The 26,185-nt window shown below is 37.1% G+C and overlaps 2 protein-coding genes across 2 annotated transcripts in view; both read left to right on the top strand.

Annotated features, from left to right (window-relative positions):
* The window catches only part of LOC149821459 (mitochondrial uncoupling protein 1-like), a 37,298-nt gene extending 18,894 nt beyond the window's left edge, over positions 1-18,404 (top strand). Inside the window, exons 4-9 of the mRNA XM_089982528.1 lie at positions 8,817-8,950; positions 9,026-9,124; positions 9,217-9,321; positions 11,745-11,819; positions 17,743-17,829; positions 17,984-18,404. Coding sequence (XP_089838654.1) covers positions 8,817-8,950; positions 9,026-9,124; positions 9,217-9,321; positions 11,745-11,819; positions 17,743-17,829; positions 17,984-18,019 — 536 coding nt within the window. The 3' untranslated portion in view covers positions 18,020-18,404. The remainder of the gene's footprint in view (positions 1-8,816; positions 8,951-9,025; positions 9,125-9,216; positions 9,322-11,744; positions 11,820-17,742; positions 17,830-17,983) is intronic.
* Positions 18,405-23,170: 4,766 nt separating this feature from the next.
* Positions 23,171-24,395, top strand: LOC149821458 (large ribosomal subunit protein eL33w-like). Its single transcript, XM_089982899.1, has 5 exons — positions 23,171-23,286; positions 23,405-23,440; positions 23,580-23,808; positions 23,959-24,001; positions 24,192-24,395. The coding sequence occupies exons 1-4, from the start codon at positions 23,255-23,257 to the stop codon at positions 23,998-24,000; spliced, it is 339 nt and encodes a 112-aa protein (XP_089839025.1). The 5' UTR covers positions 23,171-23,254; the 3' UTR covers position 24,001; positions 24,192-24,395.
* The last annotated feature ends 1,790 nt before the right edge of the window (positions 24,396-26,185 follow it).

Genomic DNA, 26,185 nt, shown 5'->3' with positions numbered 1-26,185 from the left:
TCCAAGTGTCATTTCTTTGACTAATTAGGGTTGAGTTGTTCAAGAACCGCCTAAAATATTAGAGCTTTTCAATGGCGGAAGGATCATATCATCAATGCCTTCTTAGGTGATTGTAGCAATGAAAAGTGCATGTGAAGTCTTGAGCCTATACCATCTTTAATGTTGCACAGTAGAATGAACAAATAACTTCTAAAAGTAGATTGAAGTTTTCAGGAAATGGTTACATCTTCATTTCAAGTGCACCTTGCATTTGAAGATGAGCTGGATGACAATACTATCTTAAGGAAATTTAACTTGGAAATGTCATCTCTTTACTTATTCATGGGATAAGGTCCTTTACAAGGAAAGAGGCCAATTCCTGAAGGGCAAGAACACGTGAACTCTCTCTCTCTCTCTCTCTCTGTGGGTTGTTAGAGGAGGTTATTCACCTAACAAGAAGCTTGCCCTAATGGTAAGGGTGAACATTGGGTATTCGGCCTGATAGTCAGTCTCAGCCCAGCCCAGTGTAATGAAATAAGCGGAAGAAACCAAGAATGCTAAAGCATTCACTATGTCCCACACGGACAAGTGCAACAAGCACAAGAGAGAAAATCCACTAAGGGATATACAAAGGGCCTTATAAAAAGGCTACACACATAAAAAATAATATCACTATTATTGAAGAGGAGCTCTCAAGAGCAATGCATCATACATGGGGGGTTCCCCTTATTTATAAGAAAAGGAGACCAAAGGGGCTCCCAATAGAGTCGTTGGGAGCCCCCAACGGTCACATATGTGACCGTTGGGAGCCCCAACGACTCCATTGTGGGGCCCCTTTTCGGTATCCAAAAAATACAAAAATAAAAATAAAAATAAAAAATGTTGAAATAAAAGAAACAAAATAAGTACCCCTATGGGGTACTTTGTGAAATGACCATAATACCCCTATCGGGTATTATGGTATTATTACATATGTTTTAACACCCCCCCTCAAACTTTACGGGGGAATGACCGAAAGTTTGCCAAGGAGGAACAAGAAGCGAGGAGCAGGCAGGGCTTTGGTGAAGAAATCGGCAAGTTGATATTCTGAAGTGACATATGGCAGTGTTACTGTCCCACGAAGATATTCATCACGTACATAATGACAGTCCATTTCAATATGTTTCGTCCTCTCATGGAAAGTGTGGTTGCTGGCAATGTAGATGGCACTTTTGTTATCGCAACAAAGCTTCGAAGCCCCGGTAATTTCGACTCCCATATCTTGAAGAAGACTTCGAAGCCACACCAGCTCCATTGTAGTAGTTGCCATAGCCCTGTATTCTGCTTCAGTAGAAGACAATGAGACTTTCTGCTGTTTCTTGCACCTCCAAGCAATTAGCGAATCTCCTAGGAACACACAAAAGCCAGTAGTTGAGATTCGATCATTTGGGTTTCCTCCCCAGTCAGCATCAGTATAAGCTAGTAAATCTAAGGAAGAGAGTGAGGATAGGAATAGCCCTTTAGTCAAAGTATTTTTAATATATCGAATGATCCGGAGCACAGCATTCATATGCACAGATGTAGGAGCATGCTGAAATTGGCTTGCAGAGTGCACAACATGAGCAATATCGGGCCTGGTGATAGTCAGATAGGTGAGGGAGCCTATGAGTTGCCTTTAGGGCATAGGATCATCCAGCAGAACTCCATCCTCCAGTCGTAGTTTAGCATTGATAACCTCGGGAGTTTCCACCTTTTTATCATCTGAAATCCCAGATTTGGAACATATGTCTGCAGCAAGCTTCATCTGTGACAATATATACCCTCAGGGAGAGTATGCAACTTCTATACCAAGAAAGTACCTGAGAAAACCCAGATCAGACATATCAAAATTATGTTTTAACATATTTTTAACTTTAAGAATACCGCTTTCATCATTGCCAGTGATGATCATATCATCAACATAAAGCAGAAGGATGATGATATTATTACCTGCATGTTTAACAAAAAGAGCAGTGTCAGTATAACAGGAGCGAAATCCCAATTGTAACATGATAGCACTAAATCTATCATACCAAGCCTTAGGGGCTTGTTTAAGACCATATAAAGCTTTTAATAACCGAAGGGTTTGACCTTGGTTAACACTGATTCCCGGCGGAGGGTCCATATATACTTCTTCATTCAACTGACCATTAAGAAAGGCATTTTTAACATCTAATTGGAATATAGGTCATTTCTTAGATGATGCTACCGCAATTAAAGTTCTAACGCTTGTCATGCGAGCCACGGGAGCAAAAGTTTCCTCATAATCGATGCCATATTCTTGTGAGTATCCCTTAGCAACTAATCTAGCTTTATAACGCTCTAGGGAACCATCACTTTTTGTTTTGACTTTGTAGACCCATCGACATCCTATAACTTTCTTATTTGGAGGAAGGTGAACTATTTCCCAAGTTTTAGCTTTATTTAAAGCATCTAGTTCAACTTTCATTGCTTCAACCCAATGAGGTATACTTTTTGCTTGATTATAATGGGAGGGTTCATAGTAAGAATGTAAGGCTATTAGACAAGCTCTATATTTAGGTGAAAGAGTTTCATATGAGACAAACCTATTAGGTGGAATTGATTCTCTAGAAGAACGCCTAAGGGAGGTTTCTTCTAGGGGTTCATTAAGCCGCAAGAATTTTTCTAAAGCACTAATAGGTTGGGCTTCCTCACGCCGAGTGTATACTTGGAGATTGTCACCATTAGTTGGTGATACATCATTATCATGAGAATCATGAGTATTTTCTAAAATTTCCGGATGACTCAAAGAGTCATCATTTGAATCTTCTAAAAGATCATTGATAAACATATAATCAATTTCATTTGATTTTTCCAATATGTCAAATCCATTTTCATCTTCTAAAAAGGTTACATCTTTGGAGACAAATAACTTATTGTTTTTATGATCAAAGCATCTATAGCCTTTTTGATTTTCACCATATCCTAAAAATACACATTCTATTGCTTTAGGTGACAATTTATCTCTTTTATGTAAAAGAACAAAGCATTTACACCCAAAAATCCGAAGACGATTGTAGTCGGGTGTCATATTAAAAAGTTTTTCATAAGGAGAGATATTATTCAATTTTGAAGATGGCATCCTATTGATTAAATAGATGGAGGTTAACACGGCTTCGGCCCAAAAATTTTTAGGAATATTTTTAGAAATGAGTAAGGATCTAGTGGTTTCCAAAATATGCCTATGTTTTCTTTCCGCTAGACCGTTTTGTTGAGGAGTTCTTGGGCAAGATTTTTGATGACCAATGCCATGTTTTTTTAGATATGATTGAAAATCATTTGATAAGTACTCTCCACCCGAATCGGATCTAAGAATGGATATTTGACTTTGAAATTGATTTTGAATTTTTGCATGGAATTCTTTAAAGAAGTTAAAAACTTCCGATTTAAAGTTAAGAAAATAAATCCATACATATCTTGTATAATCATCAATAAAAGTGACATAATATGAATAACCACCTTTAGATAGAACCGGAGATGGCCCCCAAACATCGGAATGCACCAATTCAAAAGGTCTTGTTGTCACAAAGGATCTAATAGGAAAAGGGGTAGACTTCATTTTGCCAAAAATGCAATCTTTGCAATTGATATCTTTTTCTTTACAAAACTTGTGTCCAAAAGGAAAAAGATACATTTTAGAGTAACTTGGATGTCCAAGCCTTTTATGCCAAGTTTCAATATTTTTGTCTTGGACATAAGTACAAAATGAGGTATTTGGAAGCATTAAATTATCCATAAAATAAAGGTCTCCCTTCCTATGGCCTTGCCCAATCCGCTTCCCGGACCGGAGATCCTGCACAAAGCACCCTTGGGATGAGAAAGATATTTCACATCCATGGTCGGCTATTTGAGAAACGGAAAAGAGGTTAAGATTTAATTTTGGAACTATTCTAACTTTTTGAACAAGGAAATTTTGAACATTTTTAGAATCAAGAGTTCCAACACCATTTATTTTGAGAAAAGTTCCATCGGCCGTAGAGACACAAGACATTTTTGAATTGGTGTGCACATTGGTTAATGCATTTTCATGAGGGGTCATGTGAAAAGAAGCTCCGGAATCTAAAATCCAAGAGTACGTACCGGGAGGTGAGGATGAGGCAATGGCGGCACCGGAGGTGGAAGAAGTGACCTTTAAAATTTGTTGAAGAGCCAAGGAGATTTGTCCAAGAGTATATTTGAGATCCCCGTTCTTGCCGTCATCTTCTTTGGTGATGGATTCTTCAACGGAAGCCACCTTTGGCTTGAATGCTCCATTTAGCTTTGGGCAAACGGGTTTAATATGTCCCGGCTCATAACAATGGTGACATATAATCATTTTTCTTCCACCACTCCCTTGCTTACCAAAATGAGGTGGTTTGTATGTTTTAACATGATTGCCGGGTTTAGATACGGCAAGAACTTCCTCTATGCTTTTACCCATGCTATGCCTAGTCTCTTCTTGAGTAATCTCGGCAATAGCTTCTTTTAAGGGAGGAAACGTGGATCTATGAAGAAGTGAGGATCTCACTTGTTCAAATTCGGGATGAAGCCCAAATAAAAATTGAAACAATCTATCTTGTTCCATTTGTTTTTGTCTTAGAACCACATCCTCCATAGATACCCATTTAAGCTCTAAAAGAGCCAATTCATCCCACAAAGGATTTAGAGCACTATAGTAATCTTGTATGCTCATGTCTCCTTGTTTTGTGGTTCTTACTTTTTCTTGCAAGAAATAAGCTCTTGCAAGATCCTTTTGGGTAAACATACCCTTCATAAAAAACCAAGCTTCATTTGCCCGGCGGAATTTTGCAATATTTGCACATACCTTAAGTTCGACATTATTCATAAACCATGCTAGGATTTTTGCATGGTTGCTCTCCCAATCTTCCATTTGATGATTATAATCTTCAATGGCCTTGAGACGAGCATCGCCTTCAAGTGCTTTCTCTTGATCTCCTTCCATCTTTGTGAGCTTAAGTTGGGGTTCCGGAACGGTTCCCATTACATAACCCCAAAGCTTCTTGCCTTTGAGATTATTCTCCATTGCGGATGCCCACATCATGTAATTTTTTCCATTGAGTTTGAATGATAGATTGATCTTGACTTCCATTGCTACACAATGAAGATGTGAGAAAGAAAAGAAGTAGAGAGAGACAAGATTTTACCTTTAGTAGATCTTATGGCTCTGATACCATGTAATGAAATAAGCGGAAGAAACCAAGAATGCTAAAGCATTCACTATGTCCCACATGGACAAGTGCAACAAGCACAAGAGAGAAAATCCACTAAGGGATATACAAAGGGTCTTATAAAAAGGCTACACACATAAAAAATAATATCACTATTATTGAAGAGGAGCTCTCAAGAGCAATGCATCATACATGGGGGGTTCCCCCTATTTATAAGAAAAGGAGACCAAAGGGGCTCCCAATAGAGTCGTTGGGAGCCCCCAACGGTCACATATGTGACCGTTGGTGGCCCCAACGACTCCATTGTGGGGCCCCTTTTCGGTATCCAAAAAATACAAAAATAAAAATAAAAATAAAAATAAAAAATGTTGAAATAAAAGAAACAAAATAAGTACCCCTATGGGGTACTTTGTGAAATGACCATAATACCCCTATCGGGTATTATGGTATTATTACATATGTTTTAACACCCAGCCCAGCCTGATAGTATTCAGGTCAGGCCTGTTGAGCCCTATTCGGGCTAGGCCGGCCCAGCCAGATGTCCACCCCTACCTAATGGCTCGTTTTACCATTTGAACATCTATACAACCCATTTTGAATTACACTGCCATCTCCTAACCATCTTCTGGTGGTGTAGCATTCTCATTGTGGAAATAGAAGCACAAGTTGCGTTGGAAAGGAATAGTCTACATCTAGAATCTTGTGCATAAATCCTGATAGAATGTTGTGGTGCTGGATGTCAATATCTTTCAAAGCTAAATCGTTACATTTAAATACGACTTTCCCCAACTTGTATTCATCTAACTTTGGAAACCTTGAAGCCAATCAAAATTCTCTTTCACAAACTTCTGTGTCTTCTTCTCTGCATATATCTTCCCCTTCTCCAGCTTTCTTATCCATGGTTGCAGTGTTCTGTGATCAGTTTATTGTTTCTTGATCTGTAACTGATAAGAAATCATGCGGTTGCCTTGGACGCACATGCATTTTTGTGGTTATTAGTATGCTCTATATACTGCAAATTGCCTGTTGACTTTGATCACTTCATAAGCTTGGAGGAAAGTAGAAATAGTAATTCTGGTTGGACTTGGGGTGTATGTTCCACGACTAAAAATTTGGTGTATTTTCAAATAAAAATTGCATAGCATATGAATGCTATCTCTATGCACTTTTAAGTTTAGATCCTTTATGTCATAGTTCTTTATTGCTTGGATAATGACATGAGCATCAACATCAAACATGGTTAAAAACAAAGTTGCGAGGAAGCGAGAGCAGTAAGCGATTCTGGAAGCGGAAGCGAAAACGGAAAGCAAAGCACTTCTAAAATTTTAGAAAGCAAGAAGCACATAATAACTTGTAAGCAAACCAGAAATCATCTCGGAAGCGAGAAGCGAACAAGAAGCAACATAAGAATTGAATCGGAATCAAAAGGAATTCGAGTGAGAAGCGAATATGAAGCAACATAAGAATTGAATCGGAATCAAAAGGAATTCGAGTGAGAGGCGAATTTGAAGCTAGTAAGAATTGAACAAGAAGAAAAAATGTAATTATATTTTTCCTAATTTACCAAAATATAAAATTTATGTTATCATTGACAAAATAAAACATGAGTAGATAACATTAAAGCTGATCTATTAATCTCAAAATTCAATCATATATGCAAGTGCAACAATTTAACAAATGCATCCTGTTGTAGGCATTTAATAATTAATACATCAAGAAAAATTTATAATTTATATTCCATAATTCATACAACAAGAATTTAAGAACTACTAAAATAATAAAAACATTATCACACCACTTTTATAACTACTGAAATTCACATCTCGTTGCTTGTTGCTTTGTTCCAGGTAATTTAACTTAAAATTCAAATCTCACTGCTTCAGCTATCACTGAAAATCAAAATGCTAATAATCTCAGTGCTCCAGCAAGTTCGACAATGCGCAAGCTAAAACAGAATGACAATCAAATGGTGCAGTTTCTTAATCCAATGTTTCCTAGCATGGTGTCACTATCACATTTCGTCCTAAGTTAGCATGTGTGAAAAATTCATAATTTGTTGTGTAAACTATAAAGAGTAACCCAAAGAGACACACATAGAGATGGGAAGAGAGAGAGAGAGAGAGAGAGAGAGAGAGAGAGAGAGAGAGAGAGAGAGAGAGAGAGAGAGAGAGAGAGAGAGAGAGAGAGAGAGACGGCGAGAGAGGAGGAGAAAGAGTCAGAGCGAGGGAGAGCGATAGATGGAAGGGGGGGGAGGGGAGAGGGAATCAAAGAGAGAGACAAAGAGAGGGAGAGAGAGAGCGTACTTGAGGACACCCATGGAGTTCATAGGAGCTCACTGGTGGTCTAGGACTCTAGAATGAGAGAGGGTAGGGTTTGGGAATCGAAGGCCCCAAACCCTACTGATTTTGGCTTTTCATATTCCATGAAATTTTAAAAATAACTAGGTTACCCTTTAAAAAAAAGAGTTTATTTTATTTTTTGGGTAAATTTTTTTACTAAAGGCTAAAACTGTCCAAGCCCCTCAAAAAAGAAAACCCGCTTCCCAATTAAAAGGGTTGCTTCCCTGAATCTTATAGTGTTTCCGTTAACCCTGGTTAAAAATGTCGGTGGCGACAAGTCTTTAAAAAAATTAGTCATACAAGCAAACACACACATGCGCACACACACACACACACACACACACATATATATATATATATATGTGTGTGTGTGTGTGTGTGTGTGTGTGTGTGTGTGTGTGTGTGTGTGTGTGTGTGTGTGTCCGAAACTAGTTAAAAAATTTATAATGTACAATAGGCAAGAATTTCATTTTTGTTCTCTAATCTTTTTCAATGGTCAATGATGACTTATATGAAGTATTAACACAACTATATTTAAGTTATTAGTAGATTAAGAGAAAAAAGAAAATCCTACCTGGTTATTCTGGTGAGTTTCTGATGAAGGTAGCATGTCTGGTGCTTGGGGTGTCGATTGGTGTTTGAGGTTGGCACTATTGGCAATGACAGGATGAGAAAAGAAAAGTTTTATAATGTATCTACACTTCTCTAACTTTGAAAGGAAGTTTCCATACACCATGACGTGATGGACATGGCTCAAAGAAGAGTTCTGAGCACCTTGGAGTGAAAATTGTGTCTTGGTTGTGTCCTTCAGTGTCGTTTTTGGTGTTGGTGTCCTAGTGTGTCTGACACTCATGCGTTAGATCTACAGATATGTATGGGTAACATAGATCATTTCTATCATTTAATGAAATGGTATCTGCAAAAATAGAAACATGCAACCAATGTGGTTTCTGTGTTATTGGTGGCCATGTGGGCTAGTTTAGTACTTGAATAATTGCTGGTAGTGACAGAAATGCCTGTGCTTTTGGAGAGTTTAAGAAGAAACACATCTTATTTATGTGCCATTTGCAATTCGAAGAAAAAAAATATTTTCTTTATTTTTAACTTTCTTATTTAACTGATAGATTTTGTCATAAATTGATGAGGAGGCCCAGTCCTCTTGTTTCATTGTCTTGTTATGTTGCTATTCTGTTGATGTTGAATTGTGTTCAAATTGGATAATTTCCTGAACCCACAATTTCTTAATATCATTAACCAAACTAAGATGATTTCCTTGCAATCTGTAAAACAGGGGCTCTGGCAATCACAATCGCCAATCCAACAGATCTTGTAAAAGTTCGACTTCAAGCTGAGGGAAAGCTACCCCCGGGGGTGCCACGGCGTTATTCTGGAGCAATGAATGCATATGCAACAATTATCAGACAGGTCGTGTTTTTGTTTCTTACTCATTTTTAGTGTTCTTATGGTCTGTTAAATATTAAATATCTTCCAAAACTGCAGGAAGGTTTTGGGGCTTTATGGACTGGACTTGGACCAAACATTGCACGGAATGCTATTATTAATGCAGCTGAACTAGCAAGTTATGATCAAGTAAAACAAGTTAAGTAATCAAATACATTGATTTTTTAAAAATTCTTAAGGTTTTGGTTACCTTATCCTAGAGGATGCTGACTTTTCTTTTCAACATGCAGACAATTTTGAAGATCCCAGGTTTTTCAGACAATGTTTTCACTCATCTCTTGTCTGGGTTGGGTGCTGGTTTTTTTGCAGTTTGTATTGGTTCACCAGTTGATGTGGTAAGAACTGCTTAGTGCTTTTGTTGTTCTTTTGGTTAAATGTTCATTTTTTGCACATGACAGCATTGTTAGCCACACAAGCTGCGATCTTAATATTACTTGGCATATCATTTTGTTAATCAGACAATTTGAGTCAGTGAATTTCCTTCTTATGGTGTTCCAGAAGCGAATATCTGTTTCTGAATTTCTATTTGGGCATTTCTATGTACATATTTAGAAGTTGGACTTTAAACTTTATCTTTTCATGATTGGAAATATAAAGTTGTGCAACTCTATGGACTTGGACAAAACTCTTAACATGTACTAATAATGAGTGGATTATTTTCGTTTAGCTCTGGCTAGTTGGCATATGCATGGAGTAGTAAATTAGCTTAATAGTCCACAAATGGATGGTAGATTACAGAAGAAACTACATGGGGAGAACGGTTTCTGATTAAATGGTTGCTTTAGGATATCATAACTTCCTCAAGTTCAAATATAAACAGTTAAAGCATATTTGTTAAATATTCAGGTTCTGGAGCCAGAGTATCTGAGTGGGAGTAGAGATCAATATGAAGGCCTGCAAGTCATTTAACTTTCTGTTTTATGGCCAACCACAGCACATCATTTTTTGCATCTTCCATGCACAAGCTGGGGATACTCTCCTGGTGAGATTCAAGCTTGAGGGTCTCAGCTAAGATGTTGCGACTCTATCTTCCAACAATCTCCCCAATCCACAGCTTTTTTGTTGTCTTCTACCTATCTGCGAAAGAGGAGACTTGATAATTTTGAAAAAGAGGAAACAGTACGCCTCATCCTTATGTGGATTAAACTAAATTCCTAGATATCAAAGCACATCATTTTTTCCCTCTCTATTTGCATGCTAAATCTATCTTCCAAAAAATGCATCTAACCCCAATCTGCTGCTTTTTTATGGATCGACTGTCCTTCTATTACCTATCTGGAAAGGGTGAGATTTTATATTTTTAAGAAAGAGGAAACAGTATATGCTTCATCCTTTTGTAAATATACTGAAATTAGTGTAAATTCCTTGCAATCTTTTTTCAAAATCTTTGGGATCTGATGAAAAATGAAATTGTTGAGATGTTCCACAAATCCCATGCAGCAGGTGTTTTCACTAAAGAGTTCTATGGGACTTCTGTCATTGTTTGTGAATTGGAAGAGAGCAAGATATTGACTGGTCTTATCACATATAACTATTTGGATGGTCAATGACTTGCATGAAATAGTGGTCTATAATTGTATTTGGCAAATCAATCTTGGAAGTGTTAGTTTGGTTCTTGGATGAACAGGATTGGGTAAGTTGTCATGTCCAAAAGTCAGAGACCATGGCTTTGAACATGAAATTCTAGGAAAGAGAAGTTGTGAGCATCACGACGGAGACTAGGGTCAAGGTAGTCTTAATAGAACTGAATCTCTCTACATGCATTATGACGCAGACTATGTTGGTTTTTAAAATGCATATGCTGCAAATTCTTTTGATAATTTTCAAAATCATGGATTTTGGTCATAGACTAAATATTCTTTGAAAATCTGCAAAAGTATAGATGAAAGGACAGAAATTTGTAGATTCTTTTTGAGTCCCCCGAAATCACAAACTAAGGTAATTCAAACCATGTACAAACACTCAAAATAACAATTATAAAAAACAAATTTGGACTGTTAATTGTTAAAAAGAGTAAGACCAAATAGAAAAAAGATAAATCTTATGAGATGTCAACCTTCAGTAGGGTTGAAAGCAGGTTGGATATGGGTTAGTTTGGATAGTCTTATCCACATCTATAAAAGATGGATGGATATGGATACAATTCTGTTGGAAGGGGTGTACATCTAGATCAGCCTATATCTTTTCCATATCCAAGTAGATCAATCCATATGCAGCCAATTTATATTTTCTAGACGTACATGAATTATAAATAATTGGATATAGTCTGATCTAGATTCAATTCACATTTAGTTATCCAGTCAGGTATTGCATTATACATCCATATCCTTCCTACTTGTTTCATAGATGCTGGTATGGAGTAAGTTTATTAAAATAAGGGCCCATCGATAAGAGGAATTGACATAGGGTCTTCACCCTGGAAATGTTGCATGTAACATGTGATGGGAAAAGCTTAACCTGTTAATGAGTTTTTTTGTTTCTTAATCATTTGGGTTTATGTTCTAGATAGCCATGTTACGTGCAACATATTCACGATCCTTTGTAATGTGTCAATTGAAGTGGTTATGATTGTCTTTTTCATTTGAAAGTCTTGCTAGTTGAGTTTTTCAATATGCTTTTGCTAGCTGGTAATTAATTGAAACGTCTTTAAAGTTTTCAAGATTATGCGGTTTAATCCTTTCCAGGCTTTTATTTAAATATCATGCACTATTCCATTGTTCTTATACAAATTCTAATTGATATTGGTATGTATCTACAGGTGAAATCCAGAATGATGGGGGATTCAACATACAAAAGCACATTTGATTGTTTCGTTAAGACCTTGAAAAATGATGTATGTTGGTTTTGGAATTCCTTTTGTTAACTTCATATTGAGATCCCGTGTGTAGAAAAGGAAACATGATTTCTGTTTTGTAATGCATTATACTCTTTTTCTGTTTCTTACAGTGAAGTGTGTGCTACAATTTTAACTAGAAGAGTGTCGAATTCCTGAATGCTTATTGCAACCCCTTTGTTGCACAGATTGAAACTAATGGATGAATATTCAACTGAGTATATGGTGCACTCCACCACGGTTACCTTTTCTAGATTGCAAAACTAAACCTGGAATAAGTCACTTCTATAGGTAGTAATTTGAAACATTTCTATATGACATTAAGTTACTAGAGTAAATCATCCTTTCTCAACGTCTTTAAATCAGTGCATTCTGTACATTAGTTTGTCATTTTATAAAAGCTACCGTGGTGTTGAAATCATCTCTCTGTTGTGTTAAACTATTAAACTGAGTCATGAATGATAAACATGTGATAGCTCTATCAATCTTTTAATTGCTATATCCATTGGTGGGGTGGATCCAACTGGTCCAGACTCCAAACATTTAAGAGCCCCAAGATGTTGTTTGATTGGGCTGTTAAACGCTTCTTGGATAGAAACACATACAGAATTACCAAAAAATAACTTACCATGATATCACTATATTTAAAGCAAAACCACCCTAGAAAGTTTCAATCGTGGCATCATTGACCCATATATTTTGTATCTATACATGTATGCACATATGTATTTGTGTGTGTACATGTTTGTGTATTTTAAATCACAATGTTACCTTTGATGTCAATTTAGAAAGATCTTGTTATAATATCATGATATTCTAAACATTAAAAATGGTCATGAATGTCTGACATGCACACTCATGTCAATGTGTTTGTGTGTATGACTCTTTGTATATATAGACACACATATATGGGTTTATCTTACAGTTCTTGGGAAGCATGCATAGTCCCTCGGGTAATGTGCCATCGATATACTGAGAGAGAGAGAGAGACTGAATTGCAATAGGACTTTTCTGAATCTTAGAGGACACCCTATGAATCCATTAATATATAATAGTAACATATACAAAAATACCGTTACAAAGAAACTGAATTGCAATAGGCCTGATATAGCACAATTGACCAAAATGCCTTCGGCCAGGACATCACGTCTATCCTTAACATATCTAACATTAAACTAGTTGTGTTTAACATTAGCTACATTCAACCATATTAAAATGACTAAAATACCCTTAAAAGAATCACCTTTTTGAAAATGCATGATTACTTTTTTTGGGCATTATAGGTCTTTTGAATTTGAAGGAAATGAAAAGTCAAATACCTTTTTTAAAGAAGTATCTTTATGAATCTATTAAAGTTACCTTTTTGACCTCGAAAATCTATGTCACATGGGTGCGGGTGTGGGGGTGCGTCACTTTCAAAAAACTTGGGTGCAGCAAAAAAAAAATAAAAATATATAATATTTTAAGTTTTAACAGTTAACAACAATAACACTAATGAAATAAAAAACAATTATCATAATATCATCAAATCAATTCATCATCATGCATGCAATAAATCAAATTAACAATCTACAATTCTATTCTACATCATAAAAACTAACACCATAATTAAATCAACGTAAATATATTATAAAAATAATCAAATAAGTAAAACAGAAAAGAAGTAAATTATATAATATGCTAACAAAAGAAGCAAAAAATGCATAATTACATACCAAAAGTATATCCTACACAATATATATGACGATGAGGTAATGAATCTTAATAATTTTCTGCTTCATCATCAAATGCATCATAAGAAGGAAGATTGAGCTTAGATAAATCCATGTTTGTAATGTTGAAATCATGCTCTTCCTCTAAGTCACACTCTTCCGGGTTTATATCCCAAAATTTGGATGATCTTTGTCTGCATTATTAAAAATTTAAAACAATTTAAAAATGTTAAATACAAGTATATTTAAATGAAAAAACTAAAAAATAGTCAAATAACTAAGAGAATAAATTAGTATCTATATTCATCATTGGTTCGCGAAAGTAATCGAAGATTTGAATGAAATATACTAAATTATCTACACGCTTGCTGGCGAGTTTGTTTCTCTTCATGTTATGAATTTGAGAATATGTGCTCCAATTTATTTCACAATAGGATGAACTAGCAGACTGGGTTAACAATCTCAATGCAAGACGTTGGAAAAGAGGTGTTTCTGATTCAAATGTTGACCACCATGTGATAGGATCTATATTATCCTCCTCTCTCGTGAGTAATGTCTGTCCATATAATTCCGAAGATACAATTTTTTTAAACTCTTGTGTGACTTGATTTAGAATATGTGATTTTGGATAAAGTCTTGTCATACACATATTTTTATGCTTTGATAGTTCTGGGTCTAAATTTGGAGGGACTCGACCAATACCACCTTCCTGCCACTTTTTTGTATAATATTTTGGATTAAGAGAATGTGTCATGCAATGCAAATGAGTATTATTATTATCCTATCTTACTAAAATTGAATGCATATGGTTAAAAAATTATGAATCATCCAATGCAGGATTTTTTCCTTCATGCTTGAAAACTACAACTTGTATTTTTTCAATCATATTATCCCACATTTCATAAACTTTGTGAAGCATGGCCTCATCCTTATCAACTTCTCTCAACATTTCCCAAATAGGTTGTGTAAATTGAAGGAAATATACGACTCTGTCCCAAAACTCATCATCAACAATGAATTTTTTAATTTCTTGAGCCTTGACATCATCATCATCACGATAGACTGTCCAATTCTCATCAGTCATCCTGCTAACCAAAGCATTCTTCACTTTCTTAATCATCTTTACCATCACAATGATGGGCGCAAAATGTGTTTCAGCGACTTCAACAATTTTAGGTCAGAATGCCTATTAAATATAACATTAGCATGATGGTGGTTGACAACAAAATTCCTAATGTTTTTTGACATTTTTTTATAATTCTTCAATCCATGAACATAGAGCACATGATGGTAAATTTTCTTCTTCTTTGGGATTGTAGATGCTCTTGAGGGTCAGATTCAAGCTGTGCTACACAGAGAGTAAAAAAAAATATGAGGATACTCACTCTCCAAACTCAATGCTACACTTTTACAAACTGGAGTGTTGTCTGTGATGATTTGTACTATTTTCTGATCACCCACTTCTTTTATTATTTTTATAAACAACCCCTTCAAATACTCATCATTTTTATATTCCCCAAATGCATCAACTGTTTTCAAGAATACTGGGCCATTAAGCGAAGAAGCAATAAAATTGATTAGTGGACGCCTTTGAATATCTGTCCACCCATAAAAAACAATGGAAATTCCATTTTGCTCTCATGAATATTTTTTAATCTCTAACAATCTCTCAACATTTGTCTTTTCTTTTACAAGTGTGGTTCGTAGTTTTTCTGAGCTTGGAGGTACATATCTACTCAAATTACAATTTGTCAAAGAAATAACTAAATCCTTCCAATAAAGATTTTTAGCTGCATTAAATGAGTAAACTAGAATAAAAATACCTCCCTACTTTTCTATCATCTCCTCCCTTCCATATGTATTGAATGATGTTTGTATCGTTCCTCTTCCTCTACCTCTTACATTCACTTATTTTTTTTAGCATTTCTTGGTGACTTAAAAATGATACACTAATTGCACAAAAATCACTCACTGTCTTCCTCTTCTCATATTCTTCTTGTATTGTCTTCGCATTGCCTCATCAACTCTTCTGTATCCTGAAATGCCTTGTACTGATATCTTCAACAAATGAGCCTTAACTCTTGTGTAAGAGCCAACAAAACCTCTTTCACATATCTTGCATCGAAATCCCTTGTTTTCACTACCTCCTTCAGTTTTTGCAAACTTATCTACATGTACCCATAGTGGCCCCCCATCATCACTTCCACTACAACTATCAACAACACTAGCAGCAAAACTCACATATGGGGATGAAGATTACGCAAGTCCTTTCCCTTTATTCGTCATTTTTGTCCTTAAAACACAAAAAAATTATATTAAAATCAATTATGCACACAATCAAGATTTATAATATTGAATACAAGGTCAATAACATATACAATAAGTTCTAAAAAATATAGTAGTAATACGTATAAATAAATACCGAAAGGCACGAGAAAAATATATAACAATAACATTAATTATCAATGCAAAGTGAACACTCCTAAGCATGGGATTATAAAAAATATATATAAGTGTAGAGTTTGCACTCTGTAGGCATATTTTTTCACTTAACATGCATTAAATTATGTATCTTTAGTTTTATGTTTAAATTGGTTTATAAAGAGATCCAATTAAAATTATCAGTCTATATTGCAACAAAACTTTGTCATAAAAAATCAAATGTTTTGGTTGAATTAATTCGATATCAAAGCATATTTTCTAGCAACAAGCCATGATAAATGCATCTACAATACATGCATGTTCGGATTTAACCTAAATCCAATACTATGCATGTTCGGATACTATACATGTTCCTCTCTCTCTCGTTCAAGATTTTACGAAGCAGGAAGCGTGGGACGACTTAAAAGTGAATCAAGAACCGTCTTAAAAGTGACCTAGAAAGAGAGGGAAAGCGAAAAAAGCAAAAAAAAATAAAAAATAAAAATACAAAAAAAAGAAAAAAGAGGGGAAGTACACTTCCCATAAAAGGGAAATGCGCTTCCCATAAAAATTTGGCGCTTCCCAGTGCATTTTGGAAGCGCGATGTTTCGCTCTTTGGGGAAGCGTGCTTCCCCACTAGGCTAGGCACTTCCGGTAACTCTGGGTTGAACTCAAATGGCAGATGAAAATGAAGGATAACAACATCAAGAAGAAAGTGCATGGATATATTTTGAAGATTTCAAGAAACAAGGACAAAAACAATTACTAGGATTATGGAAGAGAACAAGGACTTTGTACATTCTCAACACGCACGAAGGGCTTATAATTTTTGGCAAGTTCTGGCAGTTTCGACGATTTTTTTTTGTGGGTAGGAGAGGTGGGCAACCAGTGGGTAGATGAAAGAGAACCGATTAGGAAAGGTGCATGGGGTTTAGAGGGGTATAATGGTCATTGTGAGTTCATCAATTAAATAGTAAATTTTAGTGAAATGACATAAAAACCTCATCTCAAAATTACAAAATGGCCACATTTTGGGGCATATTATGTCTTAGAATTTCTTCTGCAGGATATTACATTGCACGAATGGTTGTGCATTGTAACACTTCCCATATATATATGGAAAATATTTTCTACTAATGAAGGTAAGGTACTAATGAGCTGGAAATCATAGGTGCAAGTTGCATCGACTCAATCTAATCACATAGATATGTTCAACATTGTTTGTTTGCTAAGGATCAAGCCTTGGATTGTGTTTTTCTGATCTGATGTAAATATGTGATATTTTGAGTTATAAAATTTTGGCACATTGTGGGCCGTTAATTTTTGGACCCTTTTAATAACCTAATTACTTGTCATAATCACATGATTCAAAACAAGTTTCCTGCTAAACACACCATGTAGATCACAGCGGTGACATTTGATCTACATAAAATGGAAAATTTTGATGAAAAGAGTGATTTCTATTCATTAGTTCTTTACCTTCATTAGTAGCCAATATTTACCCATATATATATATTTATGTATGTATAAATTTGACACCTTTTAAGTTTTGTAAGAGAGCATGCGTATAACACCTTCATACTATCCCTGTTAGAGGCTTTCCATGTCTCTCTCTTTAATCTTGTGCGCTATCATATGTAATTGTCCTTTTCCGGTTTAGTTTATGATGATTACTATAATTTTGAAATTATGAGTTGTAGGTATTTTCGAAAATTCTCTCACACACATGTGCACACACACACACACACAAAGGATATCATCTCTATTACATCTCACTGCTTCCTTTTCAGGGGCCCCTCGCCTTTTATAAAGGTTTCATCCCCAACTTTGGCCGTCTTGGCTCATGGAATGTGATTATGTTTTTGACACTAGAGCAGGTAAAACTTTTGACTCTTTGCCATAGCTGATTTTTTTTCCCTACATGCTGCATTCTATTCTTTTCTGGAGTATGAATAAAGATCCCAGTGCAATGAGAATCTCTCTTTCTTTCTCACTTATACATGTATATTAACTTTTGATGACATTTAACAGGCTAAGAAGTTCTTCAGAAGAGAAGTGCCCAATTAACTTCTTAGGATGACTAGTCTACTGGTATTTGGATGGACGGTATCAATTTTGCTTTCGCTTATAGAGGTTACTCTCTAATATGGAAAATTCTCTTCATTGATGAAGACTTTGCTGTGGATTGCCTTTAAACTTAGTAAAGTATATCTTTCTTCAATTTGGCAAGTTCATCCGCTTTCCTGCCTAGCCTTGTAGTTGCACAAGCTGCTGTGTGCTTTGAGTGCTAAATGTCATTTTTGCTCCAAGCGAGCATTAAGCTTCTAACAGTCATCCATGTCCAAGGAGGAACTTCTATGCCAAGGCTTTGGATTTTGCAGATACTGACAAAATCTTTAGCAGACTTGAAAATAATGAACGAAGTGCAAAATAACAGCATTTAGATTTGGGGTAGTTTGTATCTTTTCTTTTTTATTTTTCAACAAACTTTCAGCGTTTTTTTTTTTCAACATAAGGTGCCTGGTGTAAGGGAACATCATAGCAGCAGCAATACATGATTGAACTTTGCTTTTGAGGCCTGGAAATTGGCCTTTTGTTGTAATTCACACATTATCATCTGACAGATCTTCAGGAATTTGGTCTCTTCACTTTCTCTAGCACGCTAAGCTGCTGGTATGTGTCCTGTGCATCAATTGATTGATCAGATTACAGTGGCTTCATTGTTCCAATCCCCACATGATGATTTCATGTGAAGCTTGTATTTGTCTTCTGGCATGTTAGCCAAACAACTAAGGGTGTCAGTGGGCCTGGTTTACCTGGACCTGGACCTGACCTGAACCAAACCCTATAGGGTCTGGGTATGGTGATAAATAAGAAGACCCGATTAAGACTCGTGTCTGGACCCGAAGGTCCGATTAATACATGGACCTGGGTATAGTTTGTGAAATTTTATACCAGACCTGAGTTGCGATTATGACCTGCAAATTTTCAATGTAAAAATGATAAAAAATATGGTTTTACTAGGCATTGTCTGGGTTTGGTTCATTTTGTTCTTATTGGGTCCAGGTATGGTTTTTCTTATAGTGGACCCTATTAGACTTGGGTCTGGACTCAATACCATACCCAAAAATCTGGTCCAAGTCTGGTTTCACCTGAGTCCGAACCAAACCCGACCCATTGACACCCCACAAACAACTATCACAGCCGTTCATGCTTTCTGCTGTCTTGGGTTGGCTTTTTAGTTTTCCATTTCATTAAAGTCCAATGCCACCAACGGGGCTCCACTTATCTGGTAGGAGCAGCTGGTGCACGTCACCCTGTGTTGGGACATTGCTGGTTCAAAACCCAATGATATAGTTGTATAACTGGTAGGGGTCTGCCTAACCCAGCTTGCCTACCAAAAAAACAAGTCCAATGCCGCTTTTCTGTCATCATTTTACTCATATGTAGGGCTAGTAACGAGCCAAGCTTGCCTTGTGCTTATTCATGCCAAGCCGAGCTCTAGATAAATGAATCAAGCTTGAGCTGTTTTGTTTACACCAAAAAAAAAAGTTTCTGTCAAAGCTAGAAGCAGTAGGATTTTGAACTTAAACCTATTATTCTTGGAAGCCAAATACTTCAGCCATTAGTTCATCATTTTACTGTATGATGTAAAATGTAATTTAAATATATATGAGCCGAGTTGATCATCTATAGCTTGTGTTTCGCTTGCCAAACTTATTTTACAGGTTCAAATATTCTTTATGAGCCGAGCAGAACAAGTCACTCGTCTGATTCCCAGCCCTATCCACATGTACATCGTTTATATCTTTCTGTCGAAGCAAATGCATTAAACAATATAATGCATATGATGCAAGCCTTGGCATGTCCAATGTATTGGATGGTCATTGAGAATACAGCGATTATAGCCTATGCCCACAAGGGCTCTACTCATCTGGTAGGGGAGACTTGTGAATGCCACCAAATTGATGAGACATCACAAGTTTGAAACCCACGGGTGGCATCCCTTTCCGCAAGGTTGAAGTTGGGTATATACTCTCCAGTGGGCAAGGGGGACCTCAACGGTTTTTACCTACCTAAGGCTAGCCAATGTGCAGGGGGGTCCCTTTGGATTATCCAAATAAAAATGAAGCTGATGTTGCACGGGGGATGCCGTTGCTTTATCATGGTTGAGCCACATAAGGCTGGGTGGTTGTATCCTCAACCTGGAGTTTTAACTCGCAGGGAGGCAGGCCCATTAAGTGACCCGGTTCTTGGTGAGGGTTCCTATGAAAAACAAATGAAGCCGATTTACCAAAATGTTTTTGCATCTCTGCTGCATTGAATTCATGTAATGATCCTTTTTTTTTTTTGAGATAACTGGGGAAAACCATCTTGCTCACTGAGTTCATTAGCGTAAAACCCCAAACCCCCCTTAGATCACTAGGGAGTATACAATGGCAAGGCAAAAGTCCCTTCTCATAAACGGCACAAAATAATATCTGAAGGAAAAGAAGTGCCATAAATTTCTACCTTTGCATTTCTATTGATAGTTTTCATAAATTTTGGCTGTTCGAGCATGGCTCATAAAAGAGTGTTCAATCTCTCAACCCGAGCTTGGACAACCTTTGTTCAAACTTAACTAGGTTCAAGCTCGACTCAGGCTTGGCTAGGCTTGAACTATTGAAAAGAAAATAAAAACTTCTTTTAAACCGTTTGGATCAATCTTGTTACCTCTTGCCATGAGATCCAAACTCCAAACTTCATAGGACTTGCTTTCTTGTTTGTTTGTTTTTCAATTCATAACCTGAAGAAACCACACCTCACATGAAGATCTGATCATGCTGGCTTAGACTGCCATACCTAAGGTTATCATGCTGGCGGCATAAAACTCCAAGGTTAGGACCCCCAGCCTGACTAAAAACCTGATCCAAAGTGTAAATAGTGGTTTTTAAGTTAGTTGAATCCAGGTCATTCGAATATGAATCAGAATCCAAATCCGATTAAGCCAAACCCGATTAAGTCGGACTTGGTAATGCCTAGATCCCAACAGAATCCGTACTGTTTACATCCTAATAAGAGAGTTTCTAACTCATGGGTTCGGAAACCACCGATATAAGCCAAGATCATGTCAAGAGGGAGAAATCATCTCCCATTTCTACCTTCACTCCCATCTAAGGCTGGGAAACGAGACAAGCATCTCTTTGTTCGGCTCGGCTCAGAAGTTGAAGTCGCCGAGCCGAGCTACAAGCCAGCTCTTTTAGGTAAATGCAAGGGCGTAGCTAGGGGGGGGGGCAGGACTGGGCTGTTGCCCAGTCCTGCCTCCCGAAACAGTTATTTTTTTTTTTTAAAAGCCCAGTCCTATCCCAGCCCTGATTCCATATGAAATATATTTTTATCCATTTTTGTAGCCCAGTCCAGTCCTAGCCCAGCCCTGACTGCAGCAAATAGTTTGATTTGTCCATATGAAATAGATTTTTATTAATAATTGTAGCCATTTTTTATTTTATCTCAAAAAAAAATTTTTGTCGGAGATCGGAGCTCTGCACCTTAACGATGATGTACTGAAGATTGTTCGTAAGGAAGAGGTAGGAGAGGGGTACGTCTCAGTAGAGCTCCGCCCTCCCGTCGAGCTTGCAGAGGAGGCTGAGTATGAGGGTGGAGGCCTCCCCCTGCGACGACCAACGGTGGTCGGCGACGGCCCGGCTACAATGATAATGCGGATGGGGAAGGGGAAGAGGCGACGGCCCGGCTCGGCGGCTCCAGGGTTAGGAAATTAGGGAAGGGAGTTAGGGTTAGTAAACAGTAAAAATATAAAGGGTTGGGGGCGGGGATGGGGCGGGGCGGGGCCGGGACGGGGATGGGCCGGGGATGGGCCGGGGCCGGGGCGGGGATGGGGCGGGGAGGGGCGGGGAGGGGCGGGGAGGGGGAACGTGCCAGTCCATCCCCGTCTCCACCCCCGGACGGGGATGGATTTTAACCTTCGTCCCCGCCACTATCCCCGTTTCATACCCTTCATCCCCGGTCCAAACGGGGCGAGGCGGGGTGGGGCCCCGCTTTCCCCCGGTCCACTGCCGTCCCTACCTTCACATGAATCCTAGCTACTTCCCTGTAAATGGAGCAGAGCACAAACAAGGCAAGCTCGGCTAGGCTCAGCTTGAATAGGCAGCTGGTCTTGCATATTATATATGTATAGATTATACATAGATTAGATATATGCATATTATATGTGCTTTCTATATGCATTACATATATTATTTATATTATCAAGCTTTCAAAATATATAAAAAAAAGTATTTTTTAAACGAGCCGAACCCGAACAGCCCAAGCTCAACTCGTTTAACAGCCCTACTCCCATCTTCACCACTCCTCCTTCTCATCTCTGGCTGAAGCAGTGTTGTGAGTATCGGCCTGCATCGTCTCAGCAGTAAATCGATACAAAATGACCTGATTTGTTTTTATTTTCAAATAAATCATAAAAATGCTTAAAAGTATTATTTGGTCATGTTTGAATTTGATCCGGATCCGAACATGGACCCAACGTAAACACTAATTCTTATCCATCCTTTGGGAATATCATCCCAACGATTAAAACCAAATATGATACAAGTACATCTTCCAACATTATTTTAAGGATATGTATCCTGAGTATAAGCGTTGGATTCAGTTCTGACATGGAAAAAAACCCTATCCATTTGTATCCCTTGTTCACTTTACAAAAACGGATATGGTTTCCATTTGGACAGTTCACGTCCAAATACGAAGACAAATCCATCTCCCGCTGCGATTAGGGATGCAAATGGTTTGGATTTGGATCAGATGTTGTCGATACCAAATTACTATTTGGATGTTTCCTAAATGGATTTGGATTCCGATGGTGAAAAGCTCATACCAAACTCGCTTTTTTACGTGTAAGTGAATTTGGATATCCATCAAATCCACATATCCGTCTAATGTAGGGAGACAACCAAAGCTATATCCGCACTCGATTATAATCCGCTACGGTTTCGGTCTGACGAAACAAAGCCAGATTCGGTCGAATATCGGATAAAATCCGATCCATTGACATCCCAAACCGTAACATACGTATAACGTTCTGTCATAGCCGCGATCCAGCACCGTGATGGGTCCCTCACAATAGCCCTTAGACGGTAGTGGTGTTACCGAAAATAATTTAAAACATTAGGTCAAATTAGAAATTGACAAAGCGTAAAAGGGCCTTCTCCCCGTTTGGGTTTTACCTTTTCTGTTTTTTAGGGTTAGGGTTTCGCTTTTCGTTAGTTACCCTGCGTTAGTCTCTGGTTTTCGATCGCCGGCTAGAAAATGGTGAAGGGTAGGCAAGGAGAACGCGTCAGGTTTTCCCCTCTCCCCTTCCTCTTCCGACCCATTTTCTCCTTCTCTTCGTGGATCTAGGGTTTTATTTCATGTTCTCGGGTTTTTCATTGATTTCGTTTCTTCTCCCGTTTTTTGCAGATTGTACGTGAGGGGAACTGTCCTCGGGTTCAAAAGGTGAGATTCCCTTCTCGGAAATTGTATTATTGTAGTAGAAATCGTGTATTTCGTTTTTTAGAGTTTTTGCTTGAGGAAGGGCGGATTACTTTTCCTTCATTTGAGGATTTTTGTTAATATTTTGTGTTTGATTGAGTAGGTCGAAGTCGAACCAGTACGAGAATACGTCGTTGATCCAGATTGAAGGGGTTAACACGAAGGAGGAGGTTGCCTGGTACTGCGGGAAACGGCTGGCGTACATCTACAAGGCCAAGGTGAAGAAGGACGAGTCGCATTACCGGTGCATCTGGGGGAAGGTTACCCGGCCTCACGGGAACAGCGGCGTCGTCCGCGCCCAGTTCAAGTCGAACTTGCCGCCCCGAGCCATGGTGAGTTGGCTTGTACCGTGTCTCAGCGTCGAATAATCGATTGATTTCAGAATCTTTTGCTGTTGTCGATTTTTTTGCTGGTCTTTGGGAATTGCCTCATTTGAAGAATTATGATGCTGGGTTTGATGTTGTTTTGTTTTATATTTGCAGGGTAATAAGGTTAGGGTTTTCATGTACCCCAGCAACATTTGAGGTTTGTTGGCATTCTTATTCATTTTACTTTATATGCTGCTATTTTTTTCTTTTCATGTATAAATTCTGAACTTATTACTTAATTCTTATACTTGTGCTCGAGATCTTTTAATTTCGGTTTTTGTACTCTATTTATTTGTTTTTTCTGATTGTTCGGGTATTCTTATGCGCTTCTTTTTTCCTTCATGCAGAGTAAATGATAATGAAGAATTTGTCTTACCAGGATTTGGTCGGGTTTTGAATCGATGATTTTGTGCTTATTGTGATATGTTTCACATTTCCTATGAAATTTTGGACTCATCTGCGTATTTTGCAGAATGCAGTTTTCTTATTTGGTAAATTAGAAATTGGACACGGATATGGATGTTTCAATGAGTTCCCCCTCTTTTCTCTAAGTTCATGGTTCTTATGTATGTTTTGATTAGTCATCTTTATTTCCCAGCATATGGATACTTTGGCAACAGCTGCATTGTTTTTTTGTTTGGAACTACAAAGTTTTTTTAGAATTTTATGTAGGGCGCTATGAACCCCAGCATTCGTGCAATCTGTTAATGATGCGGTTGTATTCTGTTTTCATACTCTTTGTTTGTTATGCTCTTTTATGATTGTATCACAAAAATTGATTGCATATATATATATATATATATATAATCCTAAATAGGGATGTAAATGGTTCAAATTCATATCAGATTTAGTCAAAGTTCCATATTCAACTAATTGGATTTTATCTAAATGGATCAAAATTTGGATTTGGATGGTGAAAATCTCATACAATATCTGTTTTTACATGTAAACAGATTCAGATATCCATCAAATTTGGATATTTGTCTGATTCGGTATTAAAAAATCAAAATCATCAACATCCGTTTGTAATCCCTTCATCATGAACTTTCTATGTGTGCTATTCATTTCCTGGAAAATGCTTCCTGTCTTTTGTACTTTCACTTCCCATATTAATTCATCCTCTTACTCCCCATAATAATTATCATCCTCTACCTGCCTGAGTGCTTATAATTTGTATCCTCATGCTATTCAATCACAAGACCCACTAAAGTTTCTCTGATTTTGATCGAGTTTGTCCTTTTGGCATTTTAGTTTAGTTGAATGGTCCTTGACTTGTGAGTCCTTTATAAAACATTATTACAGAGAAATTTGTTAATACAAGTATCTTCTTATAGTTACTCTGCTACCCACTTGAATAACCACCTTTTTCTTATTATGCTTATCATTGTAGCTAAATATCTTGCAACTTTCTAAATGTTCTGCTTCTGGTGTTATTCATAATCATATTCTCCAAACATGATCCTTTTCATTCATTTTATATGATTTTGAACTTGTGCACCTAACTATTGGTTGGGGAGGGGTCATTCTTTGTGATGCAATACTTCAGATATGGGACTTTATAGTTTAGTGCATCTTTGCATTTTGGAGGGGTTTGATTGCACTGGTACATGGTTATGATGAGTGGCCACTAGTGTTGTGTTACAGTTACAATACAATTTAATGGATTATCAGTCAATGATGTAATTTTTTGTTTGTATTTTCTTTATGAAATTATAATATTTTTACTTAGATTTTTTTTTGAAATTGAACTTTGAATATTGATATGAAACTATATTTAACCATTAAGGGACTTATTGGATCATCAAAAGTTGAAGATAAGCTAGGGTGATCTTGGATTTTTACCCTTTGATTTTCCTTGATGTAATGGGTTCCTCGGATGATGAGTGGCCACTAGTGCTGTGTTACAGTTACAATACAATTTAATGGATTATCAGTCAATGATGTAATTTTTTGTTTGTATTTTCTTTATGAGATTATAGTATTTTTACTTAGAATTTTCTTTTTGAAATTGAACTTTGAATATTGATATGAAACTATATTTAACCATTAAGGGACTTATTGGATCATCAAAAGTTGAAGATAAGCTAGGGTGATCTTGGATTTTTACCCTTTGATTTTCCTTGATGTAATGGGTTCCTCGGATGGGTTATGAATCAATTTTTAGGCGTTTGTTGGGCCTTCTGGGTGCTCTATGTGAAGTTTGCTTTGTGTTGTTCTTGCTGCAGGCTCTACTGTTGGTATTAGCAGAGTATCTAGTGTTACTATTCAGAACATTTAGGCCTTGTTTGGATGCATATTTAGTTATTGTTTACAACAAATAAAACCACATTTCAGTGGTTGG

The sequence above is a fragment of the Nuphar pumila genome, chromosome 12 (assembly GCF_984573655.1).
Source record: "Nuphar pumila chromosome 12, dmNupPumi1.hap1.1, whole genome shotgun sequence".
Taxonomy (NCBI): Eukaryota; Viridiplantae; Streptophyta; class Magnoliopsida; order Nymphaeales; family Nymphaeaceae; genus Nuphar; species Nuphar pumila.
Note: the sequence above shows the minus strand (reverse complement) of the source record. Positions and strands in the feature narration are given on the sequence as shown.